The sequence below is a fragment of the Corvus cornix genome, chromosome Z (genome assembly GCF_000738735.6).
Source record: "Corvus cornix cornix isolate S_Up_H32 chromosome Z, ASM73873v5, whole genome shotgun sequence".
In the NCBI taxonomy this organism is placed as follows: Eukaryota; Metazoa; Chordata; class Aves; order Passeriformes; family Corvidae; genus Corvus; species Corvus cornix.
Genome location: NC_046357.1, coordinates 37,311,009 through 37,336,849, shown reverse-complemented (window position 1 = coordinate 37,336,849; position 25,841 = coordinate 37,311,009). Strand labels below are relative to the sequence as shown.

Genomic DNA, 25,841 nt, shown 5'->3' with positions numbered 1-25,841 from the left:
CCTTGAGTGTTATCAAATAGAGAATCTTAATTTCTACCTCTCATCTTCAGAAGCAAACCCTGTATTAACAGAGCATTAACAAAATTACCTGCTGTCCTTCGTCCAAACATCTGGCTTTGTTCCACATACGTGTAATACTGATTGAAAGCACTGTTTGTTTCTTTCACAGATTCAGTGCAGTAGAACATCACATGCATTTATTTAGAATCATAGAATCACAGAAGCATTTAGGTTGAAAAATAACTACAATATCAGAGTCCAGCCATTCACCCAGCACTGTGAAGTCTACCACTAAACCATGTCCCTAAGTGCCACATCTATATGACTTAAGTACCTCCAGAAATGGTCACTCCACCACTTCCCTGAGGAGCCCATTCCAGTGCTTGACAACCCTTTTTGTGAAGAAATTTTTCCTGATAGCCAATCTAAATCTCCTCTGGCACAACTTGAGGCCATTTCCTGTAGTCCTATCACTTGTTTCATGGCAGAATAAACCAGCCCCCAGCTCACTACACCCTCCTTTTAGGCAGTTGTAGAGATTGACTAGGCCTCTCCCAAGCCTCCTTTTCTCCAGGCTAAACACCCCCAGCTCCCTCAGCTGCTCCTGATAGGATTTGTGCTCCAGACCCTTCACCATCTCCATTCCCTTTTTCTGGCCATGCTTCAGCACCTCAATGTCCTTCTTGTCATGAGGAGCCAAAAACTGGAGGTGTGGCCTGACCAGTGCCGAGTACAGGGGGACAATCGCTGCCCTGGACCTGCTGGCCACACTGTAATACAAGCAGGATGCTACTTGAGTTGAGGTGTTGGGTATGGAGGAGCCTGAGCATCTTTTCACCTTCCAGTTGTCAGAAATTTAGTTGGCTTTGCTCTCAAATGCTCTTTCAAGAAGTAGTTTTATGAGTTTGTTTCTGACTGTAGACAGGAAGAACAGTATTGAAAGCCTAAAAATGTGAAGTAATAGCAGCAGAGATAATACCAGAAGAGAATAAATTGTAATTTTTTTAACAGTAGCTCTGAACATGAAAACAGAAGAGAATGTCATGAGGACCTGTTGTCAGTGAAGAGACTCATGGAAAAAAGAAAAAATTGGGAAAGCAATACTGTACAGCCCTTCCCTCTTCACTGAAAAAATATAATACTTCATGCTGACTTCTTTCATTCATTCCTTTTATTTCTTTGGATGAAAGGGGGAGACTGCAGATATGTAATCTTCAGTAGTACTTGGATTGAAATAGAACCCAGAGTTCTAAAGGTTAAGGAATTAGTGTTGTTCATATTTAATTAAGTAAAAAGGCAATTAAATTTTCTGGAATTAAAAAGACATTCTCAAATATAGCCAAAAAAACTAAAGAATTCCTCCACAGTTGTGAAGGATTTGGCTATAAAATTGTTTCCCCATTTTTTAAATAGTTGTCTAGCCTTTGTTTTTAATTGCACTTTCAGCAGTTGTACTTAAGCTGCTATCAAAAGTACTTTTTCTTGCAGTTTTTGTATCACAGTGTCCCTCAGTGGTAGGGAGGAGAAGAGAGATCCAATGGGCAGGAATTGTGCAGCAAGATTCCTTTATTTAATTATTTTACAAACTCCTTTATAGACTTTTTTCTTCATAGTCTAATTGGACAAAGGATCAGCCACCCCTTGGGGTGATTGGCTAAAATCCTAAAACATCCATTGTCAAAATATTTTTCTACTGTACCATAAACAAAGCTTAGCAAGGTCGCGGTGTTCATAGCTTATAGAACTCTGCTAATATCTTCCGTGAGAGAGAAAAGTATCTCACGGGAGTGGAAAGAAGCAAGAGAAATTCTTGCTAGCTGCATATGGTATCCACATTTTTGCAAAACCTTTTCTGTGTATCAGTATGTATAATTGTGTAATACGTTTGATTATTAGTCATAAAATTTGAAGTGAAGTTCTTTGACTAATGTAATGACACTTCTTTCCTCATGTTAGTATGGAAGAACACCTTTACACCTGGCAGCAAACAATGGCATTCTTGACATTGTCCGGTTCCTGTGTCTTACCGGTGCCAATGTAGAAGCATTAACCTCTGTAAGTATTGAGAGATGCTGTTCTTCTTCTTTTATGCATGACAGTAGAAAACAAACTCAGAGACAGGTGTAGGAAAAGGACATTACGTTTTGAAATTAGAAAAAAAAGGCTGTTGTATGTTATACAATGGGAGTGGTATTTGTTATATCTCTCTTGTCTACTTGTTCCCTTCTTGCAACTGAATTTGGAGCTGATTACGGTACAGTACAGCTACCACTTCATCTAACCTAATAATTTCTTCACCTAAGAATTACTTGTATCATTATGCTTTCTATAAGCACAATGAGTCACTGTCATTAAGATTTATGTCATTTCACATCACATTTGAGAAAAGTACAAATACATTGTATGTATCTTAAATATTTTTCTTGCATTAAGGGGTTAAAAATTTCTGGTTTTATGGTGGGAGTTGTGTGGTTTAATGGATGAGTGAACTAGCATGCGAATATCCTTGTAAACTAAATCATTCATGTCAGATCAGCCAGCACCACTGCTTCCAGTTAGTAACACTGAAGGCATTTTCATTCTCAGTAAGGTGAGAAGCATCCTCCTAATGACATATCCACAGCAGGACTGAAGTGTCCTTCGTCATACACACGATAAATTATAGACATCATACACACAATTACATGTGTTTTGAACAAACTAACCATGTTTTATATTCAGATCCAGTGGATCGTTTTACATTGCTACTCATTGTAACCAATGTATTCTGCTTAGAAATAACTATTGCTCTGTATGAGGAAGACATGTTGTATTAGATTTTAGTTGAGTCCTCAATTTTCAGAGTTCTTTCCCTAAGCAATTTTTCCTGAGATGGCTGAAATGGAGAGGAAAAAGGAGAAAACTTCTGTATTGTTTGCTTTACCCATTTGGTAGAAAATACAAAACTTTATGTTGTTTTCCTCAGATTTAGTACTGCAGTTTTTTCTTTTAAGCACAGATCTTATGTAGCAGGAGAATGCCAATAAACTTGGAGTTGTGGCTTAAACAAGTTTAGCACCTAATTGCTTTTTGATAGCTATTGGATTGTATATTGCCATGTCCCCTATTAATAATAATGAAATGTGCATGCAGTGGACTCGGTAGGATGCTCTACAGATTTCCTTTGTTGCCTGTTTTTTGTCTTTTTTGTCTGTTCATTACATCCCACTGTGTATATGTACTTGCACTACTATGTACTGTAGAGATGAGATAAAATGAAAGGGTGGTGGGGGAATTCTTGAGCTGTTGCTCTTCGTTTATGTCAAGACAGCTGTGTTGGTATAATTGCCCATGTGGACACTGTCCTTCCAAGATAAAGGTACATTTTGTCTCTTTAGTTTAGGTCAGTTTGAAGGACATAGCAAAATAAATAGTGCTGATACTAAATCTAGCAGGAGTAGTAGACTGAATATATGGAACCATCCATTATTCCAACAGCGTGGTGGCAGAGGGAAGGAAAAGGAGGAGGGGACCAGAGGAACTTGCATGTTGTGATTTTAATATTTCAGTTTTGCATTGGTTTGCTAGAGGGATATTAAACTGTTCTGAAAACTTTATTAACAGCTCTTTCTGAGCCAGTGCAGTAGAATTAATAGCCTTTTTCTTCTTTCACTGGGCATTTCTGAGGAGCTAACTTTTCCAACCCCATTAAGTAACTGGGCTGTATTATGAAGTCCTTGCTTCCTTTCTGGGATAAAGCCCATTTTTTGACTAGTTTGATTTTTAATTTGATTGCATGGATGGTGTTAAGTGACCTTAGAAAACCTTCCACTCCTGGAGTATACAATCATTTCAAATGTTTGAAAATTGCCCCAAAAAATCTGTTGTGCTTACATGCTAACTGGCACCATGTTGTTGGATTCTCCTCATGGAAGTTTCTAAACCAACTTTAAAATTGTCAGATAGAGTAAAAATTTTGGATGTAGATACTTGCAAATGCCACTTGAACTCAGGATCAGCTCTTGCAGGCTTTCTGATCTGCAACACAGGGAGCCAGTCAGCAATTTTGATGAAATATTACCAGTAGGTGTAAAATACGCTTTCATGGATCCTGTAACCAAGCCCTTTTCATATGTCAGTTTTGCTTACATATTACTATACCAGTGTGTAGATACTCTGTACTTTTCAGGAAAGCTTGAATAGGAAAATAACTTGCTATTTTGCTTGTGGATGTATTTTCTAATTCTCTTATCTGAGATAGTGAAATAAGCTAAGTACTCCTTAATTAGTTACCTCTTACCAAAATTTAAAGCAACACAATAGCATAATGTAGCTGTAAGAGTCAAAGTAGTGGGCAATTTTTCTTTTAGTGTTTTTAATATTAAACTGCTGATCTGTAAAACATAGATAACTAAATGACAAGACCATAATGCTGAAGGCAGCTTTGCTTCTCCTTTTTAACTCGCTGATGCAATTTAAACGGCATCCCTTAAAAATTTCTTGCTTTCTGGAATCCTCCAGTGGCTGATATGCCACTGTCAGTCTTTATCCATTGGTAAATAACCACTCACTTGCTATTCATGTGAGTCAATATGCTGATGTGTCCCTTCTTTGTGAACTTTTAAATCTATTCAGTGGACAATATCTAGAAATCACTATCATCCTCTAATTGGTGAGAAGAGAAATTGAATTCAGGGGGAGGAGTGTTGATTTTGCTCTCAGACTCTGAATTCAAAGTATCTTGCTACAGTGGCATCCAGATGCCCATCTGTAAAAGAAAAAGGAAGGAACTGCTGCTAATAATTTGTGTTTTAACAGGATGGGAAAACAGCAGAAGATCTCGCCAGAGCAGAGCAGCATGAGCATGTAGCCAGTCTGCTTGCAAGACTTAAAAAGGTTGGGAATGCATGAATTTTAACTGTGGTTTTCATCAAAGCTATTCTAAAAGCTGTTGCAAAATTCCTTACTGCAATGGTGTCTTTTTTTTCTTTTTCCTTTTTATATTTTTAATTTTAAATTATGCCAGCAATTAAAGCAAATATGTACATATTAAAGAAGCTGGCTAAGCTAGTCTGCACCACTGATTTATATCTATCAGTCTCTGACAGTGCCTAGCAAAGCATCTAAGGTGTTTATTTAAAAAAAACCTATTAAGAATTAGCACATCCCCCAAGATGACTTATTTCCTCACCATCACCATTTCACATAGATTAAGGTTACGAAGGATGGGGGGTTTGTGCCCCTTATGAAAATGTTAATACCGTATGGAAAAGTTGCATAAGTTCTCAATGTCATCTTTTAATTCTGCAGTTTCAGTATATCCAAATGTCTTGCCAACTAGAACAAAAAGCTGACCTGGGCTTGTGAGGCGGTGTGTCTGACACATTTGATACAGACTGATTAGTCAGATAGGCAGCATCACTCATGCTGGGAAGGTTGAGTGGCTACTTGCCTGGAGATTACAGGCAAGAGCCAGACCAATTAAACTAATCCTGTTACAATTATAATGTTGAGTCTATGATTGGAGAAACTGAAATAAATTACCATTTCTGTTGCTAGTAGAAGATGGTGCACACCATGTATTGCCAAGGTGGAAGTAGAATCATGTCCTTTAGGCCTGCCAACAGGATTGTAAACTACATATGTGTGAAGATGTGAGAAAGCGTAAAGTTCAGACATCCTTTGCAATGACAGCTTTTGTAAATGTTTGTCATAATAGGCTCCATTTTGCATAGTTACATCCCCACACCAAACTCTTATCTCTTGTGTCTGCATGCAAGCAGGTAAATTTGTGATTCAGTCATGATGTAAATATGAAAATAATACAAATTGACCTAGAACAGAAGAAGAAGGTCAGATAGATGTATTTTGAAAGAAATATTAGTAAACTGTAGTTCACTTCTTGATAGTGGAATATACATTGCTGAAGGTCTGTCTCTATATATGTGGGGAAAATGCATGGTGATCATAAACTTCATTAGACTATACTTTGTGACAGAGAATCTGATCAATTGAAATTTTAAAATTTTATCTAACCACTGAAAGTATTCTAGTACTACTTAAAATGGTCAGTATAATCTAGTACAGAACATACCTTACACTTATTTTTGGTGCTTGTGAAGTATTTTGCCTCTAATACAGACAGATGAAGAACCTACTATCATAGTGGCTCTTGTGGAGGATTCAGTATTAGCTGTAACAGTGAAGTGTTACTAAATAAATGCTTGCTGGTGAGGAAGGAACTAAATTGTATGCACAGCTGTTTCTGTCAAACTTCTCAGCTCAGTTGCTGCATGCTTATAATTCGGGGGGCTCATCCTATGTGTAAATTAGGTGCAAATGCAGAACAACAGAGCCTCTCTCTCAGCTCCAAACGGGGAAATGAAGAAAGGGAAGATGAATCAACTAGTTACTTTGCTCTCCCACTTTTCTGCTTTCTCCTTGTTTCCTTAAAATTCACCCAACCATGAGAAGCACAGAAAAAGTTTATGTAAAGAAGAGAAGAAATGCACACTGAATTGTTGTATTGCTCAGGTGATAGGTGTCACAGCAAAATTCTTCAGTGCTGCATGTATACTCTGTAAGCGTATATTGATTAACCTTCTGAGACTGCTGGGTTAGGAGAATGGGTACTGAAAGAGGCTAGTTTTGATGCCTTTGCCCTCTCCACTGGGGGTCAGAAGAATTCCATTCTGATTCCATCACTGATGTTGAGCCTGAAGATGTGCAGTTTTCATGAAATACCAAGGTGGCTCCTGAGAGTGAGCACAAAACCATCCTGTCTGCCAGTCCAGTAACTGATGGCTTGCATGATGAACACCAGTCTGGCAAGAAAGTGTATCTAAACCCCATGCTGAATGTGTTGGGAGGCAGACGTTCCCTGCCACATGTTGTGATTTCTTCTTCATGTTGAATTTTAGGATACGCACCGGGGGCTTTTTATCCAGCAGCTGAGGCACACACAGAATCCACAGCCCCGGATCAAACTGAAGTTGTTTGGACACTCTGGTGCTGGGAAAACCACCCTTGTGGAGTCTCTGAAGTGTGGCCTGTTACGAAGCTTTTTCCGAAGACGTAGGCCTAGGCTCTCCTCCACAAACTCCAGCAGATTCCCCCCATCCCCTTTGTCTTCCAAACCTTCAGGTATGGTTTTGAGCCATAATGTTCATATGAGAAAAGATTTTCCTCTTAATCTCTAAGCTCCTAAGAAAAAGCTGTTGGCTGCACTGCAAAAGACAGGACAGCCTTAGCATGTAAGAAACAAAAGAAAAGGGGAGAGGGATTGATTTCTCTGTGCATAGGCTTGTACCTAAAGTAGAAGAAGAGGACCAGCACGTGTGAAGAATATATGAGTAGTTAAGGTTTTGTTTGCTTACACGCTGCATAAGTGAACTTGCAGAGTGGAGGACAGGACTTGTAAACACTGCTTTTTATTTTTCACAAAAAGTCCTAGGCTGCAAACATCAGTGTCATTAATAGCTTCTTTTTTGCTGGAGGAACTGCAAAATTGAAACAGTTGCTGCATCTTTATGTGATTTTGAAGTAATAGCAGGATTCAGAGCTGCTTCTGATGCCTTGGAGTGCTTTTCCTTAAGGTACAGGATGAATTAGCCCAGTTAGAGGTGTCTAAAATTGTCTCCAAACACGGTGAAAATAAATGAAAGCTTTCTAAACTGAAGTAAATATTTGCAAATATTAGGGAATAGATTGCTCATGTAGAACCAGTTGGCGTGTGCAAAGTGGGAAGAGCTACAAGGTGTGGAGAAACTAGCTAGGTTTACACCTGAGCATGTGCCCACTTTTGGAAGGACCCACAGGGGTACAGTGGAAAGACCAGTGAACTGTTTGTCCAGGTCCCTTTTCTAATGCTGGGAGCCTACACAATGTACACAAGCTAAGCATGTTGAGGAGCTCAAGTTTAAATTGATGTTTAGAAGTCGTGTTACTCTGTAAGTTTTAGATGGGGCCAGGCTTGCCTTTTTTAAAAAAAAAAGCCTTTTGGATAATACTTGCAGGTTTGGATTTTGTTCATAATTTTTATGTAATGTTAGAACAGTGCTAGTAGTAGTTTTGATCTCTGCTTTCTCTCTACTCACCTGAGGAAGCTCTAGAGCATTCAAAGAGTGGCTTGGCAAGGCAAGATCCATGCCACAGAGATTGTTATTGCATTTGATGTTTACTTAACACAAGGGCCTCACATCTGTGATAACAGAAAGAAGAACTTGATTAAATTAACCAATTAAAAGTTCTTGATTTATTTATCTTAATTTATTGTGTCATACAAAGGGGGATAAGTCACTCAGGGAATATAAGTTCCTGGAGGCAGTACAGGAAGGTTTTGACTGAAAAAGATTTTTTTGTGATAGTTTGTAACAGAACCAAAGGAGAGGTGTTATGTGCTCACACCATCATAAAATCAGAAAGACTGCCAGTCACATAGGCAAATCAGTGTAGAAATAAAGATGAATTTGAAGCATGCCCTTGAAAAGAGCTTACCGAGATATAAAGCCAGAAAGTTGTGCAGTCCTATACATACAAAGCTACTATGGTGTTATTTTAACATTTGGAGGTTTGGTTTTTGCTTCTTTCAGTATATGTTCTTTTGGGATGTAAATCATTATATAGCATGTAAATTATGTTATGGGTTGAGTGACATAATCAGAAAAATATTTAAATCAGCGCAATTTGATCTATACTTGATGACATGATTTGTTTGTTTATGTGTTTGTTTAAATTCTGTAAAAATAGGTGTGCGAATTTACCAAATATTTATTTACAAGAGCCCAAAGATTTAAAATATTACATTAGGAGATCAAACATGAAACTATAATTTTACAGCTAACAGGTAATATCTTTGTATTGTAAAACCCAAATATTAGAATTTGCTAACTAGTGGAGGAACGAAATTTTTATCCACTAGATGGTGCAAGTCAGTTTAAAAGCCCTTTTGTTTCTCATTTGCACTCTGGGAATCTGAATAAACATGAAATTTAAAAATTGCTTATTAGTAAAATAGTTTTGGTTAAGGGTCTGCTTTTCTCCCCCACCACCCCAGAGACACTTGTTACACAGTGATACTTTCTGATACTTTTACAGGAATCAATAATATGAATATGTGACATTTCCATGCCAATAATAATAGGTCATGCAATGAAATTGTAGCCCTTAGCTAAAAAAAAAAAAAAAAAAGGCAATATAGCTTTGCAACATAGAACTTTAATTATTGAAACCTTTCATACCCATAAAATTCAGTCTTTCTCTATGCTTCCCACTCAGAGGTATATCTGTTAATGGACATAAGTGCTTTATAGGATCATTCTAATATTTTCCTTTTAATCATTCAGAATAAGGATGTAGTTGTGTATGCCCACAGCTTCATAGACATCTCCTTTCTTTGAAGAGCACTTTGGGTTTTTTAATCTGCTTTTATGGCTTGCATACTTGTTTTGAAGTGATCTGGTTGTGATTTTCACATGGTTTGTAATCTCATTTTCCTTTCCCTGACCCAGTTTCAGTAAGTATTACGAATCTTTATCCCGGTTGTGAAAATGTCAGTGTGAGAAGCCGTAGTATGATGTTTGAGCCAGGCCTGACCAAAGGCATGTTAGAAACTTTCGTATCACCTGCTCATCATTCTCACTTCTCTTCTGATGACCAGTCCACCAAGGCCATTGACATCCAGAATGCCTGCTTGCATGGTAAGAAGAGCCCTGGGCTGGGATGCTTTAGTGCTGCAGGAGAGTTAATGCCATTTTACTTGTTTTTTAAAATAAAAATGGGGGGAAAAGTCTGACTTGGTATAGTAGTGACTGTGTTTGACAATTCAATGCTGGTGGGATATAATTTGTTTAAGGAGAAAGTAAATCTGCCTGAAGTTCTGTAGCTGCTGTAATATACATTTTAATCACTCATGTCACATCTTTATAGTATTACGTAGAAACTTTTTTGAGGTAAGTAGAAGAGTAGAAAAGAGGGATTGGTATGACAGGAGCAGGTTGGCAAAGTAGCCAACCATACTACTAGTATGAAGGCTTCTTCACTTATACTATATGTCATCTGGAGATTTTATCAGATTTAGTCTGGCCCATTTAGTCCTCACCATTTAACTATATTCCCAGCTATGCAAAGGACATACTGTTTTCACCCCATGACATGGCTGGAGCATATTTGGTGAGCCCTGGAGCTCATCAGTTATTGTGAGTGGAGCTTCTGATTTCATTTCTTTTTTTGCAAGGAAGCTAACTGCTCTGCAGTTGAAGCCAGTTAGCAGTAAGAGGGGTCAATCACAGAAGGTGTTGTAAGTACACACATGGCTTTTGACTCTGAGATCACACAAGTGGTGCTTATACTCCACCAGCCATACTAACCATCATTTATATAGGTGGTCAAATCTCTTCTTCATAAGGAAAATGTTTTGCGTGCCTTAGCAGCTGCAATTTTGAAGCTGAGTTAGTATTAATCAAGAGTTTATTTTGGAGACAGAAACCTGCTTATGAGTGCACAGTAATGAAATGAAATGACAGAACAATTATCCTAGATGCTGAAGAGTTTGCCAAGTAGCTAAAGCTTGTTCTTTGTGCAGGCTAATTTCTTCCTTCAGTATAATTTGAAACCCAGTCAAATTTTGCAGTGAAACAGAGTTGTGCCACGGACTCTCAGAAGGACTTTCTTTTCTTTCTCTGTGCTGTCTTGATACAGAATAAAGTGTACACACAGGTGACCTCTGAATATCTGTACTCATAACAGCAGGTTGGAGTTTTCTGACTTCTCTCCTTCTAGAATTTTGAGGTGCATCTTAATCACAATCTGTTTAATCAGAGGCAGTACAAGTGTGGCAGACATCAGTCACCCTAATCAGATGGTGCATCTGGGAACTGCAGCATACTAACACTTTTCTCACCCAAAGCTAAAGGAGGTGGCAAAAAGAAGCATGGAGCTCTTGGAATCCTTACCATGGCGATTGTTCAGCCCTGATTTACCAACACAATGCGAATAGTAAAATTCGGCAAAGCAAAGTGGCTTCTTTGAGAATGTGCTTCAGCAGTTTCTAAAATTAGTGGTGGCACGTTAAGAAGAAAAATTAATAAAAATATTAAGCTTTTTTGAGGTGAACAGGAAAAGAATGGGAGCCATTATTTTTAATTTTCAAGGCAATTACAAGATCTGCTGCTGTTGTTCAAGGCAAAGCTCAATGTAATTGCATAAGACTGCATGCATTTAACACAGTTGCTTACATATGGCATCCAGCTAAATGTCCTAGAGAAGGAATGTGAGAGAGGAGCAGATTTTGAGGGTCCAACTGCTAAGCCTCTGAAACTGACTGAAACTTGTTCCCTTTGATCATGATTGCATTTTCAGTCTTGCTTTCTCACATGCATACAGTTTATCTTTGCAAAAGTTTAAATCAGATTAACTGTTTTGTTTGTCTTTCCATGGCCAGATGTTTCATGCTTACTGGTGAAGTGTGATCTCTTCATCTGTTTGTCTGTTTTTCAGGAGTTGGTGATTTCAGCATCTGGGAATTCTCTGGGAACCCTGTGTACTTCTGCTGTTACGATTATTTTGCTGCCAATGATCACACTGCAATTCACATAGTGCTTTTTAGTCTTGAGGAGCCTTATGAAATCCAATTAAACCAAGTGACCTTTTGGCTCAATTTCCTGAAATCATTGGTCCCAGTTGAGGAGCCAATAGGTATGTTCCTCTGCCTGTTAATGAAGTATTGAGGTCTGTAGAATAAAGCTTCTGTGCAACTGTGTACATCGTCTGTGTTGGGTGTCTTCATCCCCACGTATTCAAACAAACTTTACATAAGGTTTCTTGGAAAAAGGGAATTTAACTGTGGAAGAAGCTGGAAGAGTTGCATACACCACTTAGTTCAATTAAAAAGGGTCACAAAGTACAGTGAATATCTTGTGGCACTGGGGATTTACATTTGTACATGGCAGATGAAGTTTTATGTCAGATAAGCTGCCAAGAGAGGGCTGGAACCATTCAAAACACAAAAAAAAAAAAAACCAAAAGTTTAGACACACTGCTTAAATTCCTCTTATATCTAGCCCCCAATTAGCAGTGTTTTCAGCATAAATTAGTCTTGTCAGTGACAACAGAACAGGAACAGTATTATGAAACAGCATTACCCTTCAGTATGTGCAACTTTCATGTGTTTAACTAGAGTTGTATTTGGACTTCAAATATGATAACTTTCTGGTGCTGATGCACAGAAATCAATATTTCTTGTAAATTTCACATATTCTTCAATTTTGCACCGGTTTTAAGTAATTTTACTTGTTTTATATTCAGGCTTACTGAAAGTTACTTGGCGGGCAAACAAATTAACATTTAGTAACATTTTTCTTAAAAGGTCTGGTAATTCAGGTGTATATACAGTAACTTGTAACTTGTTTGCATTTGTATCTGAGTATTGGTCTGCAGACTGTGACAGTTTCTTGGACTAACACACTTCTGACACATGTCTTGGTTCCATGATCTGAAAGATTATTCCAGCCAGTGGATCTAACTCAGCACTAAAGGACATTTGTAACAACGCTAGAGATTCACCAGACAAATGTATTAAATACTTAACATTGTGCAAAGAGTTGTTTTGTCTCTCTTTCTGTGTTCTGCTTGTTTCTGTACGCATTATCTCAGGCACACAATGAGCCAAGGCCAACCCTTGGTTTTCAGTTCAGGCATCGGCATGCTTTTATTTTCTATTTTAGATTAAATTACAAGGTTACTAATATCAGCATTTGGATCTAACCAACAATAAATTACCTGTGAAAGTTAAAGCTCAGAAATTTGCAAAAAGGTATCAAAGCTGCAAATACAGCTAATTTGCAATTGCTGAAAGCTTTTCACAGCTCCTCACTCTAGCAAGGAAACATAGTTCTTGGTTCAACAGAGTCAGAAATCTCAGTTAATTTTTTCTTCTTGCTTATCTGATTATCAGCATTATTCAGCTACTTCACTTAAAAAAAATAAGATAATTACAAAACACTTGCTATGCAGAGATTTGGGGAATTGTGGCTTTTTATGAATTAAAAGATTGTGTGAGCTCTTAGTTGATGAGAACGGAGCAGTGTTGTAAGCATATTTCTCACATGTGAAGATTTTTTAAGGCTAGAAGAGCAGGATTAGGTGTACTGGCTCTTAAAATTAGTCTAATGATGTCTTTCCTTTTCTGGAATATGAGTTTAAGAAAAGATTGAAAACTCTGTGTTCCGTACTGTCACCTCATTCATGCCATTTGTATCTTTCTTTCTTTCTCATTCTTTTTCATGGTTTCTGCCAGGCTTTCCTACTTAACTCTCACTTAAGTGAGAGGTCATTGTTTGTGTAAGTACTGCAAAATAGCATTCATATCAACATATGAATATTGTAGACATTTTGTGTTCTTACAATCCTCTTTTCTGCACCTGTAGTATAAAGGACCATCCAAAGATTATGCAAAACCCTTTCAAGAAGCTGTTGTTTCTAATTATTTTTTCCTCATGCTGTCATAGTTTGTAGTTAGTAGCAATATCATTAGTGCTATTGATTATTGTTTTTATTAAACCAATAAAGTACCACAATATAAATGTATCTGATGTTATTCAAGTAGTCTAGCTATTAAAATTGGGCCTTATATAGACAGTCCTATAAGCAGATAACTGCCAGAGCACCGGCAGCTACACTGTTAATGGCTATGCTTAGAGTTGGTAAATCACTACAAAAGTGATTGGTATGAAAAATGTAAAATGCATTTCTGCTTTCCTGGCTCAGTATCAGCCATCTCCGTAGGCATGCCTCATAGTGAGGGAGTCCTCTTGCTTCTCTTCTAGCATTTGGTGGGAAGCTGAAGAGTCCCCTGCGTGTTGTTTTGGTTGCCACACATGCTGACATAGTGAATCTGCCTCGGCCTGTTGGGGGAGAGTTCTGGTATGACAAAGACATCTCCTTGTTGAAGGAAATTAGGAACAGGTAAGTGGGAAGTATATTTATACATAGCACTTAAACATGCTAATTGGAAAGAAAAAATACTAAAATGCATTGGAATATGTAAAAGGTTTTCATACGGCTTTATGATATTATGGTATTTTGAATAACTTCAGGAAGCCTATATTGTGCTAAAATTGAAACATACACCAATAGTACAGTGAGTAAGCTGCCCTGAGCTAAAATGAGCCCAGTGGTGTCAAAATTAATTGTAGCATAGGCAGTCTCACCCTGTAAACACTGGGCTACATCCAAAGACCCATTCCAGCTTTCCATCTAACATCTTGGTGCTCAGGTTTTGCCCTGGTCTCAGAAAAGTAGACAGTTTGCAGCTAAAAACTCTGGATGCAAAAGAGGAAACTTTATCAGAGAACTACCCTTAGCTCTGAACTGATGTAGGATAGGTATGAAAAAAACTTAAATGAGGCCTGGAAGTACTCTACAAACCCTACATGGTTTGCAAAAAGCTGGACTTTATGGAGTCACACAAGGTGACAAGGTCATCCAAGAGGTATCGAGAGGTTAGGGAAACTTCTAGAATTCTTCAGCAAATGTCTGGAGCATTTGCTAATGGTAGATGGAAATAGGGAATTTTTCATGAACATACTATTGTTTAAAGTAACAATACCTTATATGCAGAGTGGAAAATGCAGAGCATTTAAGTGGGAACACTGGGTGTGAGAAACCATCCAAACCTGTGAGTATAGACACTTTTCTGGGTTGTACAAGAAACAGATGTAGGAATTCCAGCACAGTGGGGGGGGGGGAGGGGGGAGGAAGGCAGGAGGGGCAGTATCTTAATCAATTGAAAAGACTGAAGTACAATTGTATTAAGAAATAAACTGGATTTGGGGCTAAGTTAGTAAGAATTTTTTTCTTTTAGATTTGGAAATGATTTGCAAATTTCAGAAAAGTTATTTGTCCTGGATGCTGGAGCATCTGGGTCTAAAGATATGAAGCTTCTTCGAAATCATTTGCAAGAAACAAGAAGCCAGATAATTTCTGTAAGTAGTGCCCTATGGTATGGGTTGGATCAGCCAAAATGTGAACATCTTGTGTAATAATCTTCTGTAAATTTCAAACTTGGAACAATGAAGCATACAGAAACCACTGTTGTTCCAATTTTCTATCAGCATACTTGACAGGTCTTGTGATAAACAAACCCTTGAAATCAAAGATTCAGTCAGTATTTAGAAAATAGTAGCTGTTTTGACCAGGTGACCAAAATACTCTCTGTTGAAAGGAAACAATTTGAGATTTCAGTTCAAAGTCATAATTTTCTTTTTTGATTGGCAGCTATTGGATTCCAGCATAGTATTATAGAGAAACAGAGAAACATATAATAAATATATTTCAAGAAAGTAAGTTTTTCATTAAAAACCCACCAGACTAGAACAGTTTTCTCAGCTGTTAGAAAGACAATTCCAAATATAGATATGTAAACTGAATCTGTATTAACTTTTGACTGCATTTTTAAATTGAAAAATACTGCTTCAGTTGTATCTGTATGTGTAGGTATATGCATGTGAGACTAAAGGTAAAGTGTAGCCATGGTTTGATATTATCACCATGAATCCATGGAGCCTTCCATACTAAGAACTAAGAAAGTTTTGTAGCCTGTGCTAAATGGATTAATATTATGTTACACACCAACAAGATTTTCTGCAGCTACTTTGGAAATGCATTTTTTTGTAATTGATTAAGAGTGTATGTATTACTGAGTTAATTCTGTGGGTTGAGGAAAATACTTGGATTTATGCAAAATTCAGCCTATTTTACATTCCTGATGGTCTCTTGATTTTATAAGCTTTTCTTCTCTATGAAAACTTTATTTTAGCTATGGTCACTAGCTTGAAATCTGAATGGGTTTACTGCATAAGAAGTGGAGGCTGTGGCTTGAGAATGTGGGAAGAAGGCATCATGTCTAAGGCAATCAATACATCAAAGTACCATTTTTGCTTCTTATTTAGTACTCCTCCGTCTCATCTTTTAAGTAAATTGGTACTGTACAGATATTGATGAGCACAGATTCTAAATAAATCCTGATAATTTAAGAAATAAACATTAATTTACAGATCTATGAGGGCAACTCATGGTGATATTTGGAAAATTTGCTTATTTCAGTGAAAAACTGGTTTCTGCAATTCACTTTTTTAAGGAAAGGTAGATAGACTTTATGGCAAGAGAATGCCAGATGAAAGACTAAGGGTCTAGCACAAAGGAACTCTTTAGATCCATTAGACCTCCATTAAAAAAAAATAGTACACTATTCTCAAATGGATGTTTTCTGTGCTTTTCTAAGACTTGCCCACCTATGACTCACCTGTGTGAAAAAATAATCTCCACACTGCCTTCATGGAGAAAAATTAATGGACCCAACCAGCTGATGTCCTTGCAGCAGTTTGTTTATGATGTACAGGAACACCTTAATCCCCTAGCAAACGAAAATGACCTACGGCATATTGCACAGCAGTTGCATAGCATAGGAGAAGTAAGTATTTTTATGTAAATTCCATCTCTTTGTTTGCAAGATATTGTTCTGGTAGAATATTGCTTTATGAGTTTAAGCAGATGTCTAAAGTTGTTTGGTTTTTTTCTCTTCCTCTTAAGACATAAGTAGAGACTGCTTATTAACGCTTTCTGTTATCATTATGTCTTGTGGCTTCTATTTTGTTCAACATAACCTCTTTGAGACAGGAATAATTAGTTTATTGCTACAGTTGTAAGAATATAAAATACCCAGAAAGGATCACTATGTTATCACCTTCAATGAAGTGTTCACTGCATATGAGAGATTTATATGTGTCCATTAGAAATTGAATAGTAGGATAACAGCTTTGCATAAACAGCTTGCAAGGCATGACTAGGCTTTCCAGCTGTTAGGCTCTAATGGTTTCATTACTAGTGGAAAACAACAGCAAGATCTGGTTTTTGTTCTGAGTACTTGCCATATATTTAAATGCACTGTTTGCTTTTTCCTGTGAGCAGTGTTAATCAAGTTATGGGGTCAGTCTGTTAGGAAGGCAAGAACTTCGGCTATTATTTTGTACTTCACAGGATATAAACAGTAACTTTCATATTTATAAACAGATTAACATTATGCAGAGTGAAACTGTCCAAGATGTTGTGCTTCTGGATCCTCGCTGGCTCTGTTCTAATGTTCTTGGAAAAATCCTGTCAGTGGAGAACCCAAAAGCCCTCCATCACTATAGAGGTCGGTACACTATAGAGGACATCCAGCGTCTGGTGACAGATAGTGACGTGGAAGAACTGATACAGATTTTGGATGCCATGGATATTTGTGCAAGGGACCTTAGCAGTGGAGCAATGGTGGATATTCCTGCTCTCATAAAGACTGACAATCTCCACAGGTCTTGGACAGATGAGGAGGATGAAGTGCTGATTTATGGTGGTGTTCGAATAGTTCCTGTGGAACATCTTACCCCATTTCCTTGTGGAATTTTTCATAAAGTTCAGGTGAATCTCTGCAGGTGGATTCATCAGCAGAGCACAGAGGGGGATGCTGATATACGTTTGTGGGTAAACGGATCAAAGATTATGAATCGTGGAGCTGAGCTTTTAGTGCTGCTGGTCAACCATGGGCAGGGTATAGAGGTTCAAGTTAGAGGACTGGAAACAGAGAAGATCAAGTGCTGTTTACTTCTGGATTCTGTGTGCAGCACCATTGATAACTTAATAGCCACAACCTTACCAGGTCTTCTGACTGGGAAATATTACCTTAGTCCTCAGCAGCTGAGGGAACATCATGAGCCAGTAATGGTCTACCAGCCTAGAGACTTTTTCCGTGCACAGAGTCAAAAGGAGACATCATTAACTAACACTATGGGGGGATATAAAGAGAGCTTTAGCAGTATACTTTGTTTTGGGTGTCTCGATGTTTACTCCCAGGGAAGCCTAGGAATGGATATCCATGTTTCTGATCTGAATCTACTCACCAGGAGAAAACTAAGCCGACTTTTGGATCCACCTGATCCAATGGGCAAAGATTGGTGCCTTCTGGCCATGAACCTGGGCCTCCCTGATCTTGTTGCAAAGTACAATACAAATAATGGAACACAAAATTACTTTCTCTCAAGCCCAGTCCATGCCCTTCTGCAGGAATGGAGTAATGCACCTGACAGCACTGTAGGCATACTAATGTCTAAACTGAGGGAATTAGGTCGCAGAGATGCAGCAGATTTCTTACTGAAGGCATCTTCTGTATTCAAAATAAATTTAGATGCTAATGGTCAAGAGGCTTATGCTTCCAGTTGCAACAGTGGCACATCTTATAACTCGATTAGTTCTGTAGTGTCACGGTAAGAGGAGGTGTTTTGCATGGGCATCCTTTCAAAGCGCAGAAAGGATAAAAGATACTGCATAAAAGTTACAGTGCATACTAATTTACGAGATTTTGGATCAAAGGATCCTTCTCTGGCACCACCTTTTTTGTTCATAAACTTTCTACTCCTAACTGTGAATTGTTGCTCTTTATTAAAAAGACTGCTGTACTTCTGGTGGTTTAAAACTATTTCTGATAGAGAATGTGCTGCTTAATACTGCCATTTCAACTGGAAAGTCTTAACTTTTGGATTATGTACTGCAACTGTTTTATATAATTCTCCCCATAAAAGGTAGGGAGAGGAATAGCACATAGTACCTTTTATGTGTGTTTCTTACATTTGTTTTTTTCCCTTCCACTGTGTCCTCTGCTTAACATTTTTTTATATTTGTAAGGAGAGAAATCCACCATTTGTGGTCAATATGACCAAATTTAAGCGCATTGTTTTTAGCTGAAAAAGTGAGTGCCTTTTGCAGAAGGGAGAGTGCAGTTCATTTGAATGACCCTGCTGGAGTTTAAAGAACATGCTACCTCTGTTTCACTTAAATTGTCTGCATGCTTATCATTGCAAGTGGTGCTTGCCTGTTAATTTTTCCTGCACTTCTAAGACATTGGTGATGACTCATGCAGAGCATTCTTGTGCCAGTACTATACATATAGACATGTGATACCTAATCAACTTCAATTACAGTCAAATCATAATGTGAAAATCTCTTAAACTTGCCAATTATCATGCTTCGTTATTTCCATGCACCTCAGGTAAAAGTTCATATCATTATAGAGTTCAAAAACCACAAGTGTTGAATACTGCAGAATAATATTGTCTAGCTGTCAGTTGTAATTTGTGTATAACAAAGGTTTTCTACTATTAGATCCTGCATTACTTACTTCCTGTACTTGAAAACTTTGATGGGGATAAAAAAAAAAGGAAGCAAGGTTTCTTGCAGTGATAACTTTAAAATTGATATGAGGGAATATGACCCATTCTCTGTTATAAAAAGCATGTAATTTTCATGGTGCGATATGTGTTTGTTTATATATATTGTATGTATATATATTAAGACTATTTTTTCCCTAATCTTACAATGTAGTAAATTTTAAAGGATTTTTCTACAAATAAACTGTTGCTTGTTGCATCCTTGTTGATCACATTGTGTTGATGAAGGGTATCAAAACTTCTCTTTTCTTTACAGTCACAATTGTGGAGAGGCAATGCCTGCCATCTGAAGTTCTGGGAACCTCCTGTTTGACTTCAGGGGGATTTCTTAGTAAGCTGCAGGAATGTTTATGTATTTTTTTTTTTTACTGCAGAGGTGGTCCCTGTGCATGCAGAGAGATCTGCATTCGTTTCAGCAAATGGCAAGCCGAAGCAGTTTGCTACATAGCTTTTCCTTTGTGGTTTTTCATAATGGAAACCAACAGAGCAAATGTGAGACTATCATCAGGAATCCTCCAGATAATACTGTGCTGCAGAGGGAGAGGACACTTGTGCTGCAATAATGGTCCTTTACATTAAATATCCCCTCATCACACAAGGGACTGTGCTGATGCTGCTTATTTAAAATCTCAGCATCACTCCCTGTTAGCTGCACAGTCTTGGTATGGCACTCTATGCAGGCAGCTTAGCACAATACCTCTGCCCTGTGTATGCTGCAAAGGATTTAAGCAAGGTCTTCTTAAAATGCTAGTTGCTGTTTCCCCCTGCCTTTCCTTGCCTATTTTACTCTTACTTCATTAAATCTTTCCCCAGGTCCCGGCTATTGCTGGGCTCTATAGTTAACCATTCTTTTAAAGTCTAGTCCTCAGTAAGAAGTATAGTTTATGAGCAGTCCTACCCTGAGCTGTCTGTGTTTTGATATTCTGCCACTGACAAACTGTGTTCAGAATCTCCCACCGCTGCTCAAAGCAGCTCAGTGCAGAGCCCAGCTCCATGCAGCCTGTGTGTACCTCTGTCAATTAATGGCCACTATCATTCTTCACCTTCCAGCTGTAGACATTTTTAGTACTTTTGTCAGATTCTGATAAGTGGAGGGGTCTTTCTCATGTCAAAAAACTTACTGGGTTTCTACCCGAAAAGGTTCCTCCCCTGCCCGCCTCCCCAGATGCTTTATGCACACTTGAGATGCGTGGTCAACTTACCAACACTCATTAACTACTCCTTTTGCTTTCTTTTTGTTTTTCCCTTCCCAACAGCATGTTCCTCACGGTTTCTTGCTTCCATTTACTCTAAAATGCAGCCCTGGGAGTATAAATTACTTAGTGGACTCTATGATGAACCTTTGACTAGCAGTCACAGCCTATTGCATCATTTACAGGTTTTGTGGTAAATAGTCTCAGGAAAGTGAATCACAGTCATAGGATAGCTTTGGATTCTTTTCTTATAAATCCTGTGCTACTGACCAAGAAAAGACAAATTTTTTTCCTAGATGACAATTTCGGGATTAAAAAAAAGGCTAACCAAGTGTTACAATCCCTTCTGTCGCTTCACTTTTATTAATTCCACGTTTTATTTTGTGAATGCAACTAGAAGGAGAACTTCATTCTACAGTTTTAAGAAATGTGTTTAAAAAATGCACAGATCCTGCCCTGACTCACTCCAAAAATGGAGAAAATGCAGGTCTTTGAAAGGTCAAAAAAGTTCAGTCATATGTGTACAGAGTGTATAGTTTATGCAAGGAACATGGTAAGCTTAGCTCCTGACAGTGAAATAACTGAAGCTGGATACTAACCATCTTTGTAGCTTCAGACAAGAGCTGCAGAAACATAACACTGAGGATAAAGCAATGAGTGACAATTTTAATTTTGTCTTCAAAATCCGTAATATAGACAAACTCTCAAGTTTGCTGCTCAAGGCCAAGATGCATTACAGATTACCTTGCAGTTTAGAAAAGTGTTCTACTGACACCCAGATTCAAATTTTGAAGAAATTTTCAGAAGAAGATAAGGTAGAAGCAAACACTTTGGTGCAGGCCATTTTTCCAATGATTTCTCCCCAGCATGCAGCAGCATGCATCGAATAAAAGAAGTGCTTCACGTTGCTATTTTTATTGCGCGTTACTGGTTGTACTGTCTTTGTAAGTTTTGTTGCTGACCTGACTGGTGAGTTTGGAAAGTAACAAGAGATCAGTGGCTACATGCAAGTGATTTGCTAACCTGAATAGTGAGTTTGGAAAGCCACAAGAGATCAGTGGTTACATGCAAATGATTTTAAGGTGGGCCAAGGGCATCCAGACGTGGCCTCGAGTGGAGGTGGATATATATGACTTCTCACCTTAAAAGGGTGAGGAGACAAGGGTAAGATGGAGACAGCCACAGGTTTTAGGATCTTTGGAATTCAAGTGATTGAGAAAGACTTATGAAACTACAAGAGTTTAGAAACTCCCGAATGTCACATGCTTGACAGAGCCAGGAGGTTCAGAAAGGAGCCAGTTTCCTAAATAGTCAGGTCTTTACAGAGAGCAACAGTGAAGTTGTTAGAGCTGGCTGTGCTGCAAGCCAATTCCAGGTCCTAAACCTCTGTTGGCTGTGTTCCTCCCTCAAAGGAGAAATTACCTCCTTAATTAATTGCAACCTTTTTATTGCAGAGATGCTGTGTTGCAGCACTGTTGTTTAAAACAGGTGCCTCGATTTGAGTTGCATCACTATTTCAGCTTTGCCAATGAAATGGGGAGTAATGCCCAAGTTGTAACTCTAAAGAACGTAAATGAAGCATGCTGTTGGCTAAGTCTGAGGAGATGGAGCAGTACATCTTTGAAGGTGGCCTGAAAGCACTCTGCAAAATATTAAAATTTATTTCCATTTGATTTTTTATTTGTTAAACTCAGTCCACTGGGTCACACACACACACAAAAAGACATCGAAAGTTCATTCCTGTTTCTTTTCAGGCACTGTCTGACTAGAAGACAAGGTAATGGGTGGAAAAGAGAAAGAAAATCAGTTTTCAACAGTTCCTAAGGTACTTGCTTTCCAAAAGGGTTACAGCCAACCCACTCAGACTTTGCAGGTTAAAGTATTTGGGTCTTCAGAAGTCAGATGAGCGGTATATAGAAGGGAACTGATGGTATTCCTCTGTATGGAACAGTGGGACCATCAGCTATGCTGCCTCAAAGCCAGATGAGGATCTCAGTGGAGCTGGTTCGGTTTTGCATTAAAGAAGCTGACCTAGCATTTTTGCACTACCCAGACTACTTTGGGTGAGGTCCAGATCCAGCACATGCATATTTAAAGATCATTTTTCAGAAAGCAATTATGTTGCTGCGTCAGTTGGATGTATCTTAAAATTCACTGGCCTTTCCCAAGAGAAGGCAAACCTGGACCATCTTGCCCAAACTCCGGCTCCTGCTGACACCAAGCCTAGGACACCTACACTGCCAATATGCACTCACATACCCTAGGCAGAGAGGAAAACTAAGAAGAATTTAGAGCAGGGTGATAAGGGGTCTCACACAGGAGCAAATGCTTGAACATGCTGCACATCTCATATGGATTTCTTGGCAAAGAGATGCTGACAGCCTGAGCCCACACATACTCCTCCTGCAGAAATGTAGCACCTGCTGCAATGGTGCAATGCATTTCTGGTGGCTCTGTGTCCAGGCTCATGAATCCACACTCTGTTGGATCTGCAGGATTCAGAGTGCAGCTCGGTGAGGTCTCTTCCCTATGGATTCAGGCATGGTCACAGTTGAGTGTAATGCACCTGGAGAAGCTCTGGGCTACGCGTTGGAAATATTGTCAGGATGCTTCTGCTGCACCTCAGCAATTGAAGCTGGAGGGCTGTGGGAGAGGGTTGGAATTTGCATGAGTAAGGACTAAGTGAGACACCAGCATGTGGTGCACAGGGAGGGGAGGCTGAAGTTGTACTTTTCAAAACTGCTGCCAGAGAAACATGGGAGAGAGGGAAGGGCTTCTTGCATTAGAGGGGTTAGACTGCTGATGTTAAAAGACGGCATGCATATGACTCTTTGAGTCATCTTGTGCTTCACTTTTTGTGCTGCTCATTGCATTGCAAAATCTACTTTTTTAGCCTGGCCACTAAGAAGTATAGTTTGACTTGTCTATTACCCATGAAAGATGAATCAGCCTCAATTTCAGACCCCCTACACAAGACTGCTTACAAGTCAAAATAGATGTAGCAATCAGCTAAGCAAAAGGAGCGCAAAGAGAAGGTCAGCAGTGAATCCTGCTATCACTAAATTTACCTACAAAGCACTATAACTTTGCATCATTTTTAGGTCTTTCTATTGGTTGCAAGTGTGAGGAAAAAAATACTCTGCAGAGTGCTGACTGTACTCAATTACTGCTAAGCCAAAACTTTTATTACTGGAAAAATAAAGGGTACAAGTCTGGAATTTCGTGCCAAAGGCAATGTGTCAGTGTGTATGAAAGCCAGGGTCAGGTCCAGGTGAGTTGGTTTGGAAAGTCCTACTTTCCTAAGCCTATAGTATGGATTATTTCATCATTCCTAAGGTATATATCTGCAGAAGAAGCAGGAAAGATATTTCTTTAGAGGTGTTTCCCAATAACGCCTGATAGCTAGGACTAGACTCAGATTTGGTTATACTTAAGAAATTTACCACCATCCTCTACAACTAGAACACTTCAAATGAAAATTTTCTACAGACCCCTGCATTTTATGTTGGCAGCTGGAGAATGTTGTAACAATTAACCTGGAAAACATTGAAGGATGTGGGTCACCATAACCAAATTAGCATCAGATAGGATGGGCTAAATTTCCTCATTTGCTCAGTCAGAAGGAAATATCACTTGCAGTTGCTAGACCTGGTAGTCAAGTACCAGTACTGGTTTCAGAGGAAACTTAAGGCCTCACCTGAAGTATCAATCTGCTTACAGAGGTTCAGAAAGGAGCTGCATGAATGTTTAAACTGATGGATTAACACAGTTTCCATGTAGGCTTCAAGAACTGAATCAAGGTCCAAAGCTTGCAAGTGCTACTGGGAAGAGGAGGATCTCCAGGCCTTTTTATCCCAGGTAATAACACCTGGATAAGAAGTGTTTTGCAAAGCACTTACTGCTACCATCCCAGGAAAATACAGAAAGGAACCTAATCTACTGGTGTGAATTTGGGTCTACAGGACAGATATTAATGGATGAATACAAAGGTACCATGTGACTTCCCATTTGCCATTCATTCTCCAAGACATACTGTTGGTTTGTACTTAGCAAAACAGGGAGAATATTTTTCAGCAGAAGGTGAAGCAGAGTTACAGGAAGAACCACTTTCCCAGCTGTGACTTAGCACCATGCAGTTGTCCTATTTCTTACTATCATGGCTAGGAAAGCGCTACAGAACTCCCACAGCCACCAAAGAAAAGCATGCCAGGGAGAAATTCTGGCTTTTTTTATACATTCTTCTTCAGTAAGGATGTTCAGTTATTTAAACATTCAGTCTTCCGTGCTAGCATAGTATTTTCACAATTCCCTTACCAGACCCACCTTTCTGCTTTAAATTACTCACTGCAGGGAAGAATGCTACATCACTCGTGAAAGGCTGTCTGTGGCACCAGGTGAGCCAGGCGTTGCACGGAAGGAGAGCACAGGTCAACGCGAATGCATGGGGTGGTTGTTAGATAAACATGATGGTCCCAGGGCCTCTTTCTACCATCACTTCAACCAGGTACCCAACTCCAGCAAAATTCAGCTGTGCAGTGTGGATATGATCTCTGAATTTCCCATGGATATACCTGTAAATACCAAAAATGGCATCTGGTGAAGAGAATAGAGGTGCAACTGTTTTATGTTTTTCTTTATGGTGTGCTAGACTTAAAGCATTTTTCACATTCCACCAGGGAGCTCAAGAGCAGACTTCATAATCACAAAGGGATCTCACTAAACTCAAGTTTGATGTTCATCTGTACTTGTACAACTGCATTAAGCACTAAGGGGAGCATTTCTGACTCTTTCAGTGTTCATTGGACTATACCTTTTCATTTCCAGAAGTGAAGCCAATTTATATAAAATTGCTAGAAGCCACTTTTCAGCAAATATTTATCATCGTCATCTCTGATGCACATTGTTTTTAGGATGTTGTTTCAATGAAATCTCCAAAAGAAAAGTTTTCTCCAATGGAAAAACATAATCTTTGGCAGAAATTTTCCATAATCTCCTAAGAGAAACTTCTGCCAACTGTTACTTTGACTGGTAAGTGAAGTAATATCCAAATTGTTTCTGTTGTTAGAAGAATTAATTTCAAAATCTGGTAGAAAAAACTCCTGTAATCCACTATCAATCTGGAACCACAACTCCTTTTTACACATCTACATAGCAATACCACAGCGTAGTCCTGACTTCAGTGTGCCTTTGCATTACAGACAGAAGTTGTTGTGGTTTAACACCAACAGGAAATTAAACCCAAATAAACCACTCCCTTATCCCCAAAACTTCCAGTAAGGGAGGGACAAAAGCAGAGGCTATGGGCTGAGATAACAATTTTCTCAATGCAAAAAGCAATGGAATAAGAAATGCACAATAACAACAAAATGAATACAAAAAGTATACAAAGAGAGAGGGTGTTTTACCCACAAAA

General features: G+C 38.7%; 1 protein-coding gene across 2 annotated transcripts in view; it reads left to right on the top strand.

Moving 5' to 3' along the window:
* Positions 1-19,434, top strand: part of DAPK1 (death associated protein kinase 1) — an 88,315-nt gene extending 68,881 nt beyond the window's left edge. For both annotated transcript variants that reach the window (XM_039566853.1, XM_039566852.1), the window contains 9 exons: positions 1,957-2,055; positions 4,798-4,875; positions 6,900-7,122; positions 9,489-9,677; positions 11,476-11,673; positions 13,803-13,941; positions 14,840-14,960; positions 16,259-16,447; positions 17,047-19,434. In XM_039566853.1, coding sequence (XP_039422787.1) covers positions 1,957-2,055; positions 4,798-4,875; positions 6,900-7,122; positions 9,489-9,677; positions 11,476-11,673; positions 13,803-13,941; positions 14,840-14,960; positions 16,259-16,447; positions 17,047-18,279 — 2,469 coding nt within the window. In that variant the 3' untranslated portion in view covers positions 18,280-19,434. The remainder of the gene's footprint in view (positions 1-1,956; positions 2,056-4,797; positions 4,876-6,899; positions 7,123-9,488; positions 9,678-11,475; positions 11,674-13,802; positions 13,942-14,839; positions 14,961-16,258; positions 16,448-17,046) is intronic.
* Positions 19,435-25,841: the final 6,407 nt, after the last annotated feature.